The sequence below is a fragment of the Notamacropus eugenii genome, chromosome 1, assembly GCF_028372415.1.
Source record: "Notamacropus eugenii isolate mMacEug1 chromosome 1, mMacEug1.pri_v2, whole genome shotgun sequence".
NCBI classification, from domain to species: Eukaryota; Metazoa; Chordata; class Mammalia; order Diprotodontia; family Macropodidae; genus Notamacropus; species Notamacropus eugenii.
This window is the reverse complement of record NC_092872.1, coordinates 63,511,317-63,526,540: the sequence shown is the minus strand read 5'-3', so window position 1 is coordinate 63,526,540 and position 15,224 is coordinate 63,511,317. Positions and strand designations below refer to the sequence as shown.

The 15,224-nt window shown below is 36.4% G+C and overlaps 1 protein-coding gene across 1 annotated transcript in view; it reads right to left on the bottom strand.

Moving 5' to 3' along the window:
* The window catches only part of CTNNAL1 (catenin alpha like 1), a 98,284-nt gene that overhangs the window by 29,182 nt on the left and 53,878 nt on the right, over positions 1-15,224 (bottom strand). Inside the window, exons 7-10 of the mRNA XM_072604362.1 lie at positions 8,995-9,195; positions 4,691-4,777; positions 1,211-1,369; positions 786-878 (exon numbers count right to left, since the gene is read on the bottom strand). Coding sequence (XP_072460463.1) covers positions 786-878; positions 1,211-1,369; positions 4,691-4,777; positions 8,995-9,195 — 540 coding nt within the window. The remainder of the gene's footprint in view (positions 1-785; positions 879-1,210; positions 1,370-4,690; positions 4,778-8,994; positions 9,196-15,224) is intronic.

Sequence of the window (15,224 nt, the reverse complement as noted above, 5' to 3'; positions counted from 1 at the left end):
TGAAATAATAGGGCAAGCATAATGGTCAAAACCCTTAGAAAAATAGTGTATCTATTTCTGAGCTCTAAAATTTGAAAATCATTTGATCAAGTATAAAATTATATTATGCGATTTTAGAACCTCATAGGGGGCAGCACTTCTTGCTGTTTTAAAACATACTGCCCATTACAATTAAAGTTTAACAGTTACAAAACTATTTGAGCATCTTGGGATGGGTAAGTCAGTCTCTCTCAGGGACCTAATAATCTTTTTATGAGCTGCTGATCTTTTCTTTTGCTTCTATTCCCAAGGCATAGCACTGTGCCTGACTTATAGGTAAGTCCTTGGTAAATGTTTACTCTGACTGATTAATCACATTACATATAAAAATGACCATGAAGATTATAAGATGAGATTCCATGATAACATAACTTTGTTTCACAGCTCAGAACAGTGTGTGTGTGGCGGGGGGCTTCTAAGCTAATTTCACAAAACCAAAAAGTGTTTTTAAATTAAGGTCTTATTTAAAAACACCAGTCTCAAATTTTGCATATAATCAACAGTTAACCACTTGATATAATGGATGTCAAAGTCACACCCATGCAAACTGCTACAAAAAGATCTCTTGGTTTTTAGATTTGAAAATAAAATATTTTCCAGTTACTTTGAACTTGGAGAGACAACACCTGAAATTTCTCTCCTTATGGCAAATACCCTTAACATGCTTGGTGTGAAAATTCAAGACTAAACTTTTGATTCCTAGAAAAATGTTATTTAGGAAAAAAAAAATCTAATGGCAATCATACCTGTTGACCCGTAACCTGAAATGTCTCTTCTGCATGCATACAAGTAATTTCAAGAGGTTCTGTCCCTGATACATGTCTTAACAATCGACACGTCTAGAAAACAACAACATTTTTACAGTTTAATTTACAAATTCACATTCCAAATGAGAATTAACAGCTAGAATTGTGAGGATCTGGTTCAATTAAGTGTGAGTAAAAATTTTAAAAAGATCACACATATGAAACTTACAAAACATTATAAAAACAAGTTCATGGCTGCGTTCCAGACAATTGAGGTTGTTGGGATTTTTACCAGAAAAAGACAGATATACTACAGTAATACATGATACTGAATTAAATTTTTTTTTCTGTTTCCTGAAGACAAAATTGTAGAAAGTAATGTTAATAAATAATAAAGTTTGTTAAATAATAACACCGGAACTCACCTCAATAAGCTGTTCTTTCTGTTCAGATAGCTTACAGGCATATTCTGCCAAACCTTCTAAGTTTCCTTCTACTCCAGTAATTTTTAATGCTTTCAAAATCGCATGATCTGCATGGTGCTTTAGAAGATCTGTCGCAAGCAATGTAGCTGCACTGTGGAGCTTCAATTATTGGAATAATAGTGAGACAAACAAATAAGGCTCACTGATCACTTATTAATATTTTAAAAACCAAATATATTAGTATTCCATTTCACCACCTAGGTTTCAGAGAAGTTGTGGAGGAAAATTGGTAAAGTGGCATCTTGTGTTGTGTAACTAAGTGTAGTGTGATGGTCCACAAAGTTTTAAATTCTTTTCATTTTACAACCAACGAGCCCTTTCTTACATGGTTCACCTTTCAGTCAACACTGCTGCACCTGTCAGAGTATATGAGGAATGCATCAACTGTTCTGGAGGGTGCACTTGTTAAGCACAGACAAGAATCCAACAGGCCTTTTCACAACCTAAGGAGAGCCAATAGGAGAGGAGAATTGACAAGTTCTTTTGCTTCTCTTGGAAGAACTGATGATTGTCCCTAAGACCCAAAGGGACATTTTACCAGTCATAGAGGACTATTCACTTCTACTTTTCTTAGTGAAAAGGGTGAACCACAAGGTTCACTTAGGGAACAGGCAAAGATGGGGATGGAGGAAGGGAGAATATATTGGGAAATTACTATGATATAAAAAACATCCCCATATCATAGTTTTCCTTTTCTTTTTTTGGGAATGGGAAAGGCAAGGCAGTTGGAGTTAAGTGACTTGCCCAAGGTCACACAGCTAGTAAGTGTCAAGTGTCTAAGGCCACATTTGAACTCAAATCCTCCTGACTCCAGGGCTGGTGCTCTACTCACTGTGCCACCAGGCTGCCTGGAAACTTTTGATTTAGACCTTCAGGTGAGATTTTTTTTCAGGGAATGGACCTTTGATTTCACTGGTGTGAAGAACTCCCAGGAAAATATAAACTGCCTATACCAAAGCAAATCTGCAATTGTTCTACAGTTAAATGTTAGTTTATTGAGGGCACCGAGGGGCTAAAGGATTTGTCAAGTTCACAGAGCCATTATATGTTAAAGGAAGGATTTGAAACCTGTTCCTCCTGGCTTATCAGCCAGCCCTTTATGCACTATGCTATGCTGCCTATTTAGTTGAAATAAACCTTAAAATTATTTGTTCATTTAAAAAAAAAAATGAATCACCACCTTTGGTGTCCAAAGGTAGTAGTGGGACTGCTAAGTGGAATACTTATCTGGAAGAGAAGACTTTTTCCTTTGAGGGGGGGAAATATTCTCTTTTGATTGTAAAAATACCACAGGGGAGTCACACTCCTGATATTCACACACATAATATATAATTTTTCTAGGTTTTTTTTTTTCCAACCCATGTGTACCAGAAAACGTTTTTTTTTCTTTTGTGTAACTGAGATAGAGGGACAAAAGAGTTAAAGTCTCAGTTCAGGACTGAGTACAAGACTGTAGTAAATGAATTGAGAACATTTTCAACATGGGGTTACCTTGCCTCCACTTGAGTACTACTGATAAATTACTACAATGCCTTAATATTAAGACATCTCACTTGATCCTCCAATAACCTCACGAGGTATTACTACGGTAATTATTATCCCCATTTTACAGATAAAGAAACTGAGGCTCAGAGAGATGAAGTGACTTGCCTGAAATTCTGCAGCAAATAAAGATTAGAGGTGGGATTCAGACTGGACTCTTTCTGCCTCCATGGAGGCACTCTCTATCAGTGCCACATTTCCTCTGATAAAAGGCCTCCAGTGAGTAGGAACCCAACAAGCTAAGTTCCAAGAAAGGTTGGTGTTTTAATTGCTGGGAAGCGCCTGCTAATTCTGCCTTACAGTTTCCAATTATTGTTCCTAGTTCTGCTCTGTGGGACCAAGCAGAACAAATCTAATCCTTTCTACAAGTGCTCAAACATCCCTCAGCCCTCCCTCACTCACATCAAAGGCAACTGCAAGTCACGTCATCATCTTGATGTCACATTCCTCTTTGAGTTCAAAGTTCAAACACAACAACAAACATCTCTAATTCCTCAGTCGGCCAGTTCTCAATGTGACATGATCTTGAGGTCCTTTGTCATTCCAGCAACCCTGATCTGGACCTTGTTGCTATCCTCCATAAAATGTGATGCCTAGAACTGAGCCCAGAGCTCCAGCTGCACTGTCACCTCGCCAGCCCTGGACATGGTGCCTTTCTTCAGACAGCTCAAGACTGCATTAGCTTTTTTGATTCTCATATCATGCTGTTGATTCATACTAAGTTTACAGTTTACCAGCCCCTTCGTAACTTTTTCACACAAACTACCACTTTTCCATGAATTTTCCCTGTTTTATACTTGTGAAGTTGATTTTTTTTAATTCTAGTATAAGATATTACACCTATCCCTATTACATTTCATCTCAACAGATACTGCCCATTGTTCTAGCTTATAAAGAACATTCTGGAACCTCAATCTATGACTCAACATGTGAGTTACGCAGGGGTTTTTAACCTAGGGTGCATGGACAGATTTCAGGGGGGCTGTGAATTCAAGACTTCTAATATTTTGATAACAGCTTTTCAATAAAATCATCCTTTTAATAATATAGTCTAGAATTTTGATAGGAATAGGGTTCAAGTTCACAGGTTTATAGTTCGAGGGTTTCAGTCCTATGGTACTTTTCTCATTCCTCATGACCTTTCAAAGATCACTGATAGTGGATGAGAAATCACAGGACACTTCTTTCAGCACCCTGGATGCAATTCAATTGTACTTCTAATTTAAATTCACTGGAGCTTTGGAATCCTCATCTATAAAATGAGAAGAATAAAAGTACTTACCCCAAAGGCAGGTTATAAGAAAGAAATGAGAAAATGTGGTTGGCTTCTGTTTTCTCTAAAAACAATAATCTTTGGACTAGGAGTTGAAACCCACAGTAAAAAGTATTAATTCACTTAGAGTGCACTAAGGTTTGCAAATCATTTTGTATAAATCATTATTTCACTGATCCTTACAACAACGTATGAGGAAGATGCTATATTGTTGAGGATTTGTACAGTAGATTCTTGTTCAGATATGAGTTCTTCTGGAATTCAAAGGTGTCAAATATGCCAGAGCAAAACTCCAGAGTCAAAGACCAGATTAAGATGTGATTGGGAACTTTTTTAGCAAAATAAATACAACACAGATAATGTTAATTTGTGGTTTCTAAGTCACTATGAAGTTGCAGGGACCTAGTTCTATTTGAGTCAGATAACATAGGTTTAGATGACCTCAAAGGTCCTTTCCAATTGAAATTCTATGGCTTTATTTTTCTTTTTTGTTAAAAAAATTTTGTTAAATCTAAGACTTACTTAGATTTGTCGTACATACTGGCATCTAAAATATAACTGCATGGGTGAAGAATTAAAAAAGGTTAATTTCAAATTGTACTTACCTCTCTTTTAAATTCATTCATGCTATGGCTTATTTTTAATATAGCTAGTTCCAGATCTTCCATGATATTCTTTGTCTTCTTGCTTTGCTAAAATGAAAAAAAATTTCTTATTCCTATTGTTCCTTTAAACCAATAATAATTTTTATTCTGTGAAATATAATTTTAGGTTGGAAATTTTAAATGTTAGAATTTACTGAGTTGTATTACAAAGTTGTTATGTGGTTTAAAAAAAGTTTTTTAAAGCCCATCATTCTTCAAATTTCCAATGTTAAAACGTACAAAGCCAAACTCATTTTCCCTCTGAAATTAGTTTTTCCACATGACTGCCCTATTTGTATTAATGGCATCACCATCCACCATTATTCCAGTTACCCAGGCTCCAAACCTCAAAGAATCTGACTTTTTCCACTTCATGATTCTGCAAATTTACTCATTTACCAAAACCTGTCAATTTTACTTCTGCCAAGTTTCTTACACATATTTCTTCCCTTCCATTTCCATCCACTATCATCACCATAATTCAGGCCTTCCTCTTTCACCTGCATTATTGTAACACTCTCCTGACTGATACTGTCTCTCCCCAGCTGCAGGAATCCATCCAATCCACCGCCACCATGTTAATCTTCTTAAAGCACGCCTCTGCTATTATTCTCCTACTTATATTATCAACCCTTTGTTTATGAACTTAAATCCAAATTCCTTATCTAAACGTTACAATGTGGTGAAAGGAGCATTAACTTAGAAGTCAAGAGACCTGGGTTCAAGTAATAACGTTAAACAAGAACAGAGTGTTCCAAAAGTCTTAGTGCAATTTTAAGGTTTTAGTTCTTCCAAAGTTGAAAATAGCAAGTCCTATTGCTAGAGGAGAAAAAACGAAACAAAAAACCAACCCCCTTTCTCCTAAAGTCACAGCACACAGAATGATCTGTTCTGGGATAAGTGGGGAGATGGCAATGCCCCCTCCCCCACTACCACCGCGCAAATACTTAAAAGGAAACAATAAGGAAAAAACCTGTTCAACAGAAACCATGATACAGGATAATGCAAGACAAGTAAAAATGGAGAACAGTGAAGAAAAAAGAAACAGTATTTACTAAAAACTTTCTACAACTCTGTGTGTGTGTGTGTGTGTGTGTGTGTGTGTGTGTGTGTGTTCATCCTTCGTTGCCAAAGAAGACCATGCCATCAGAGAAATGATGACATGACTTGCACTTGACTTTGTTTTGAGTGAGGGAGGGCTGTGCAGGTCACCAGCCTCACTTCTCCTCCAGAGCCATCTGAATCCAGTGACCAGATATTCATCAGGATGACTGGAGATGACCCAGCATGAGGCAATTGGGGTTAAGTGACTTGCCCAAGGTCACACAGCTAGTGAATGTCAAGTGTCTGAGGTGAGATTTGAACTCAGGTCCTCCTGACTCCTGCACTGGTGCTCTATTCACTGCACCACCTAGCTGCGTCAAGTACAGGATATGCCAAATTAACCATTTCTGTAGACCACTAAAGGTCATTATTCCTGAGGATATAAAACCTCTAGTCTTGCTATGGGGTCAAAACCTGCAGTCCTCACAATGAAGTTTAACTTCCATATGCCATCATACTTTAGGGGGAAGAAACCTGTTATATAGAATCTATTTTAATACAAAAAGTTCTTTCTGTTTGCATCCATACTGAAACCAGATGTTGCAATTCAATTTTAATTTGGTTTGATAGCTCCAAGATGCATTTCTTATGCTCATGGCTGGTGTAGGTATAATCAATAAAATCCTCTGCATATTCCAAAATAAGTTTCAACACTGTTGAAAGATTTTCCTTAGACTGAAAATAAAGATTTTCTCAAAGGGCTTCAATATTCATCTGAAAAGGTTTTAAGCTTAAAACTGCACTAAATTTTTGGAGCAGCCTGTATTAAAGTTCGGGAGAATTTTATAGTGATGTGCACAAAGTATTCTGTGTTTGTATTTCTACAACAAGAAAAATCTGTCTCCAAAATAAGTATTTACCTCTAACCTACAGAAAAAAAATGAAAGGGCTAGAGGAACACATTTCTAAGATTGAAATATTCCTTGAAAGAATGGAAGAAGGAATTCGTAGAGGAAATAAAAAACAAAAAAGATATGAAATGATAGTGGAATTTTCACATTTTGTATGGTGCAAAAATGTGCCATAGAGAAAAACCACTGGACATCTGGAGTTACATAATGGGACAGGGACTCTGAACCTGGGATCTTGGAACATGCTTAAAAAAATTTTTTTGATAACTGCATTTCAGTATGATTAGATTTCTTTATAATCTTATATATTTTATTGAATGCATTTAAAAAAATCATTTTGAGAAAGGGTCCATAGGCTTAACCAAATTGCCAAAGAGGTCCAAGACAAAGAAAAAATATTAAGAACCTTTGTAATAGAAGAGATTTGCCTTGTAGAGGTAGGGACTGGCCTATCTTTGGAAAAGTAGCTTTCTGTGCTCTATGGAAGAATATTTTTGGGGAGGGACAAGGTCAAAAGAGAGAATAGAATAAATGGGGGGGGCAGGATAGGATGGAGAGAAATATAGTCAGTCTTACACAACATGACTATTATGGAAGTCTTTTGCAAAACTACACATATATAGCCTACATTGAATTGCTTGCCTTCTCAGTGGGGATGGGTGGGGAGGGAGGGAGGGAGAGAAGTTGGAACTCAAATTCTTAGGGATGAATGTTGAGAATTGTTTTTGCATACAACTGGGAAATCAGAAATACAGGTAATGGGGTATAGAAATCTATCATGCCCTACAAGAAATGAGAGAAGAAGGGGATAAGGGAAGGGAGGGGTGTGACAGAAGGGAGGGCAGATTGTGGGAAGGGGTAATCAGAATGTATGGCACTAGGGGGTGGAGGGAGGGGAAAGAAGGGGAGAAAATTTGGATCACAAAATTTTGTGGAAATGAATGTTGAAAACTAAAAATAAATAAACATAAAAGAAGAAGAAATAACTGGAAGAATTGCTATTCAGGACTTGATACTGACCAAAGAGATACTAACAACTGACACAGAAATGACAGAAAACTAGGGGGAAAGTAATCACTCCATCCTAGTTCATGATAGAGGTAAAGAAGCCAAGCAAATTCTGGCAAATACCCTGATTTTGGGAAAGCAGATCTTTCAAAGAGATCAGCAATAGTATTGGTAGGAGATAATAGTCCAATATTTTGCAAGGTAAGTGTACAAGAAGGATGAGAAGCTTTCATGAATAAGGATGGTGAAAACAAAGACAAGTATGAATGATTAGAGGGAAAAGCAGGAACTATTTAAATAATTTAATGTGCTTGCACAGATTGTTCATTAACCAACTCAGATTTTAAAAAGACAAGTACAGAAGATGGAACTGAGGATGGAAGCAAGAAAAAGGAGAGGTCAGGAGTTTAAAGCCCAGAATGAGCTAAGGTTGCCAGTGAATGCTAAGCAATAACTTAACAATCTTTGGGGGTTTTAATATCGATATTAGGGGCAAGAGAAGAATCAGAGAAGGGATAAGACTGTTGCTTGAAGTACATGGAATGCTAGTAATGGAAAGTTATAAGAATAAAGTATTGATCTTCCATTTTTTCTTGCAAGGACTCAGAAGAAAAAAAAATAGGGGAAGTGGAAACCTAAGATAAGGAGAAATTGAAACACTACCTAGCGGTTGCCTTTCATGTGTTAAAGTCACAAAGACAGATGAACTACAACCTGCAGTACTGAAAAAAAGGACAGGTTGAAGTCCTGAGCTACTTTGAAAGGTCTTAGAGAAAAGACGTGTCCCAGGGCTGGAGGAAAACAAGGGTCCCAAATTTCAAAAGGATGAGATTGTAGTCCTCTAATGACACACCTGTTACCTTTCCTTTTATTCCTGGCAACATTCTAGAACACATTACTAAGGATGGTTACGAGTGGTTAGAAAAGGAAACAGTATTTATTAAAAATCTGTCATGACTTCATCAAACAGGTTATGCCAAATTAACCTAATTTTCTAGACCACTAAGGGTTATTCCTGAGGGTCTACAGCCCTTTTTATCGAATCCAAACTTCACAGAACAAATCCCCTTAATAAAATGATTTGTTCTGTAAAACTTGGACTTAGTCAAAAGGCTGCATCCAAGGCCCTAGAACGCCACATGTGGCCTCGAGGCCCCAGGTTCCCTATCCCTGATACTCTCTGGTATTACCATGGAGTCCAAAACTGAAGTTCTGTTAATGAAGTTTAACTTCCACATGCTATAATACTTTAAGGGGGACAAACTGTTATATAGACTTTATTTTAATACAAAAAGTTCTTACTGCTTGCATCCACACCGAAACCAGGTGCTGCAATTCATTTTTAATTTGGTTTGATAGCTCCAAGATACGTTCTCTGTGCTCATGGCTGGTGTAGGCAGAATCAGTAAAATCCTCTGTATGTTCCAAGATAAGTTTCAACATTGTTGAAAGATTTTCCTTAGACTGAAAATAAAGATTCTCTCGAAGGGCTTCAACAGTCATCTGAAAAGTAGAATTTATACTTATGTAAATCTTACATAAATAAATTACAGGCACAAAACAAAATGGGTTCATTTTAATTTCCATATTTTTACATGATTATCACTTGAAAAAAATTATGAAACTATACTGATTCATTATAAATTTTTGCTGTCTAATCTCCACTGGGCTACCACCGCAATACAACAAACCCTTTATTAGCTATCACATCCTCCAGTGAGTGCTCCAAAGTGTTTTTTTCTATTCAAGATCCCAAAGGCTCAGGAGATGAACTCATCACACTTGACCTTTCCTAGCTTCCCAACTCCATTACGCTGAATTCTTTATATGTACAGTATTCCATTTTTCCTTCTAGTCTCAGAGGAACAAAAAAAATGCTACTTTCACTACAAAGCTAACACAGCCACTTCATGTCATCCTCAGGATATCTATCATATCCTCTGGTACCTTGTCACATCAGTCACCAGTGAGTCTCACGGAGTATTGGACTTTCTAATTCTAATCTCACCTCAGACACTTGCTATCTCTGTGACCCTCACCTATAATTTAACTTCTCTGTGCCTTGGTATCATCATCCTGCTCTCTGTTTTCTAATTCATTTCTCAGCCTACTGGCAGAAAAATCTCTATGCATACCTGTCCTCTGCTCAATAATCCCACTATCTTTCAACTGTTTACTACTGTTTACTAAGTAAAGCACATTCTCCTTTGCCTAATGATCAAGAACCACCAGAAACTGGTAGTTTCCCACTTCTCCAGCTTTATTTTATATTCTTCCCTTGCAAGCATAGAAGTCTCTAACCAAAATGTTCTCTAAGGAAACTATGCCTGTAATTTTCTTCTTCCCTCTCATTAATTGTAGAATCATTATTCATAAAACTCATAGTCCAATTTAATACCACTTTGGCCAGCAGGCTGCCCTGATACCACTTTCAGTCAATTTTTTCCTTTATCCTTCTCCTACCTCACATAGCTCTTTATCTTTCACATTTCTAATGCATGTATGTATCATTTATATTATCAGAGTCAATATATCACATCTCCTTAATAGACTTTAAGCTTCATGAGGGCAATTCAAACTTTTAATCTCCCTCAGGAGCTAATATAGTGCTCTGTACCAGTAGATGCCCTTAATAAGTGTTAGCTGCATTTATCCAATAATCCAGATACTTATTATGTGAAAAATATTGTGGGAGTGGCTAGAGATCTGGTGTCGGAATCAGAAAGACCTGGATTTAAGTCCCACCTTTGGCTTGTACTGGCTCTAAACAAGTCACTGAACCTCTAACTCGATGAGTGCCCCAGACAATTCTTTAAGACTGTAAATTTTCTTAAAGAAGAGGCTGACTTGCATTAACCCCAAGGAATCTCCTCAAGTGGGAGTCCCTGTATCAGTGAAATCACAGATCCAGTTCTTATCTGTATTTATGGTGTTACTTGCTCTGTTCTGCATAGTAGGAGATACAGAAAAGGTCAAGTCTTTGTTCTCAAAGAGCTTACAATCTGGCAAGGCCAGTAACCATAACTGTAATGAGGTAGCATAGGGGAGTGGAAAGAACATAGAATTTAGAATTAGAAAATAAAGGTTTCAGTTTCACTTCTGCTGCTTAATAGCTGTTTGACATTAGAGAAGCACTTTGAGCTTTTTGAACTTCAGTTTTGCTATCTGTAAAACAGAAATAATAACATTTAAATGACCCTCCACATAGGGTTATTTCAAGGATCCAGTGAGATAATATATATAAATTTCATATAAATGTAAGCTATTATTATAATCATAAAACAAAGCTAGTATCCTCTTTTATTCCAGCGAACAAAATGAGGATCAACTGGTAGAAGTTTTGTGGAGAAGATTTTGGCTTAATACAAGGAAGAACTCTGTAAAGATTAGAGTTATCCAATAGTGGAAGGGGCTGCCTTGAAAAGAAAGAGGGTGATTAATTCCACATCACTGGAGGTATTAAGCAGTAGCTAGCTGATTATCTGATGGGGACAGATTGTATTATAGGTTAGACAACTTGATCTCTAAAATCCCTTCCAATTCTAGAATTTTATGGCTCTGAGTACAATACGAGTTCAGAAAAAGTAGAGATCAATAAGGGTTAGTGGGGAAAGTTCCACAGAAGAGATAGAAACTGAATTGGGCTTTGAAGGATTTGTAGGATAAACTAGGAGGTGTTATGGAAAGAGAATAAAGGCAAGGGGAATGTATGAGCACAGTAGAAGTTGAAAAGTGAATATTATAGATGTGAAGGATAGAGAGGAAATCTGATCGAAGCAGAGGACATGTATTAAGACATGCAGAGAAAAACTGGAATAAAACCCAATTATGGAAGAACTTTATAGCCAGATGAAAGAGTATGGGTTTGATATAACCAGATAGAGGAAGTCACTGTAGCCTTTGGAATAGCCAGGATATTTACTTACCCAGGATGTCTCTGTTAAACATAATATATTACCTGAATAATGGAAGTAAGTTATTTGGAATAGTCAAGAAATAAAGTGATATACATAATTATAACATAAAGAAAACTTGCCTGAAAAGTTTTTTGTACAAAACAAGTCAACGCAACCAACATTAGTAGGGAAGCAGAAAACTGTGAAACAATTTTTACAACCAGTGCCTGTGCCTCATTTCTAAAATATATAGAGAACTGAGTCAAATTCATAAGAATATAAGTCATTCTTCAATTGATAAATGGTCAGAGGATACAAACAGGAAGTTTTCAGAGGAAGAAATTAAAGCTATATATAGTCATGAAAAAATGCTCTAAATTACTATTGATTAGAGAAATGTGACTCTGAGGTACCATCTCACACCTATCAGATTGACTAACATAACAAAACAGGAAAATGATAAATGTTGGAGAAAAGGTGGGAAAATTGGAACACTAATGCATTGCTGGTCGAGTTATGAACTAATCCAACCATTCTGGAGAGCAATTTGGAACTACACCCAAAGGAATATAAAACTGTGCATACCCTTCAAATCAGCAATACCATTTCTAGGTCTGTATCCCAAAGAAATCATAAAAACAGGAAAAGGACCCACACATACAAAAATATTTATACCAGCTCTTTTTGTGGTGGCCAAAAATTGGAAATTGAGGGGATACCCATCTATTGGGGAATGGCTGAACAAGTTATAGTATGTGAATGTAATGGAACACTATTATTCCACAAGAAATGATGAGTAGGTGAACTTCAGAAAAACCTGGAAAGACTTACATGAATTGATGCTGAGTGAAGTGAGCAGAACCAGGAGAACATTGTACACGGTAACAGGAGCATTGTGTGATGACTTTGATAGACTTATCTTTGCTTAGCAATGCCAGGATCTAATGACTCATGATGGAAAATGCTATCCACATACAGAAAAAGAGCTATGGAATCTGAATGTAGATTAAAGCATACTATTTGCCCTCTCTTTTTTGTTGCTGTTGTTTCTTCTTTTTTGTGGTTTCTCCCATTGATTCTAATTCTTCTTTGCAACATAACTAATGTGAAAATATGTTTAATATGAATGTATATGTAGAGCCTGTATCAGACTGCATACCATCTTGGTGTGGGGGAGGGGAGGGATAGGGAGAGAATATGGAACTCAAAATCTTACAGAAATGAATGGTGAAATTGAACTAAAAAATATTTGAAAAGGAAAGAAAAGAAAACCTGCCTAGATCTATCTAAGATTAACCTCTATAATATGAAGTAGAAATAGGAATAGAGTTTGGAAATAATATAAATTAAAGAAAAAAACATTATGAATGTATTTTAGTGTGAAGAAGTTGATGTGCTAATGGCAATAACAGTGTTCATCATCTGTTAACTGATGGTGAATCACCATTAATATGGTCTGTGCTTGGACTGGGATTATTTTTGAATGGAAGAGACTGATTTGTACTAAGTCACTAAGTGTTGATCATTCTTTGTGACCAACAGCAAAAACAGCTAAAGGACAAAAGGTATGGTCATATGCCCATCTGTGAAGTTGGAATCTTGATTTATTAGTATCATAAAGAAAAGGTTGTGCCAATACCAAACCTGGAGAGTTTGAAATAAGTCTTATAGTCCTGTACTCTACTCTTCCAGTAAAGTCCAAGAGAGTATTTCCTAATTTGGATGTAACTCTGGTTATTTAGATGTATACAAATACATACACACATATTTATATCCTTTGTGATGGTAGACAGTGATTAGGGTTTCATTTAACACTCCTTGAAAAAATACAAATTTCCTTCCTGAGACCATGCTCACCAAAGCAATTAACTGAGTGGTTTGTTTTTGTTTTTGCTATTAAGATATTTACATTTTTGTTTCATTCTTTTAAAAGCAAAAACAATTATACTTCAGTTTGCACTCAGAGCCACTTCTCTCTCCAGAGGAACATAGCATTTTTCATCACAAGTCCTTTGGGATTGTCTTGGATCATTGTATTAATCAGAGTAGCTAAGTCTTTCATTGTTGATCCCCATAATAATATTGTTGTTACAGTGTACAATAATCTCCTGGTTCTGCTCACTTCCCTCTGCCATCAGTTCATACAGGTCTTCTCAGGTTTTTATGAAACCCTCCCCCTCATCACTTTTATAGCACAATAGTACTACATCACAACCATATGCTACAACTTGTTCAGTCATTCCCCAATTGATGGGCATCCCTTCAAATTCTAGTTCTTTGCCATCCCAAAAAAGAGTTGCTATAAATATTTTTGTGCATGCAGATCCTTTTCCTTTGATCTCTTTGGAATACAGACCTAGTAGTGGCATTGCTGAGTCACAGGGTAGGCATAGTTTTATAGTCCTTTGGGCATAGTTAATTACTCTCCAGAATGGTTGAACCAGTTTACAACTCCAACAATACATGAATGTCCTTATTTTTCTACACCCCCAAGAGCATTTGTCATTTTCCTTTTCTGTCATGTTAGCCAATCTGATAAGTGTGAGGTATTACTTCAGAAATGTTTTAATTTCCATTTCTCTAATCAACAGTGATTTAGAGCATTTTTTTTGTGGGTTATAGAGAGTTTTGATTTCTTCTGAAAACTGTATGCATATGTCCTTTGAACATGTGTCAACTGGGGAACAGCTTTTATTTTTATAAATCCGACTCTGTTCCCTATATATTTGCAAAATGAAGCTTTTATCAGAGAACTTGTTATAAATATTTTTGATATTACTTCATTGTCTAGGGTAGCTTTTAGCAAAATATAGTTTCCCTGATTATCTCTTTAAATTAGGTTTATTTTTGCTTCAGCTTTGTCCAAGATTATGATTGCTACAAGTATGTTTTGGTGGTTTTCTTTTTTCCTTTTTAACCATAGCTGAAGCATAATGGATTCTGCTCTAGTCCCTTATTTTAAGTGTGTGTGTGTGTGTGTGTGTGTCTGTGTCTGTCTGTCTGTCTGTCTTTCTGGTTTAAATGTGTTTATTGCAAACAACATATTGCTGGATTCTGGTTTCTAATCCATTCTATTTGTTTCTGTTTTATGGTAAGTTTATCCCATTCACTTTCACAGTTATGATTATAGACTGTATATTTCCCTTCATTCTATTTTCGTCTGTTTATCCTTCTCTCTCTGTTTTTCACCTTGTCCCTCCTCCAAAGTCTGTTTTACTTCTAACTACTGCCTTTCTTAATCTGTTCTCCCTTGTAACATCACCCATCCCTTATGCACTCTCCTTCATACATGTGATCAATTTCTTTACCCAACTGAATGTGCATATATATTCTTCCCTCTTTTTTTCCCATTTCTGCTCAAAGATTCAAGAACTGCCTGCTATTCCCCTCCCCTTCATTTTCCCTTTACAGTAAAATCTCTTCCTTGTAAGCTTCTTTTATGTGAGCTTATTTCCTCCATTTTTCTGCTCCCTTCCTCCTTCTCCCAGTGCATGCCCTTTTCTTATTCCTTCATTTTTTTCTTAAGACCATCCCAACATAACTGACCTACACTCATGTTCTTTGTCTATGTATACTCTTTCTAACTGGCCTAATAATGATAAAGTTCTTAGGAATTGCATATATGATATTCTCACA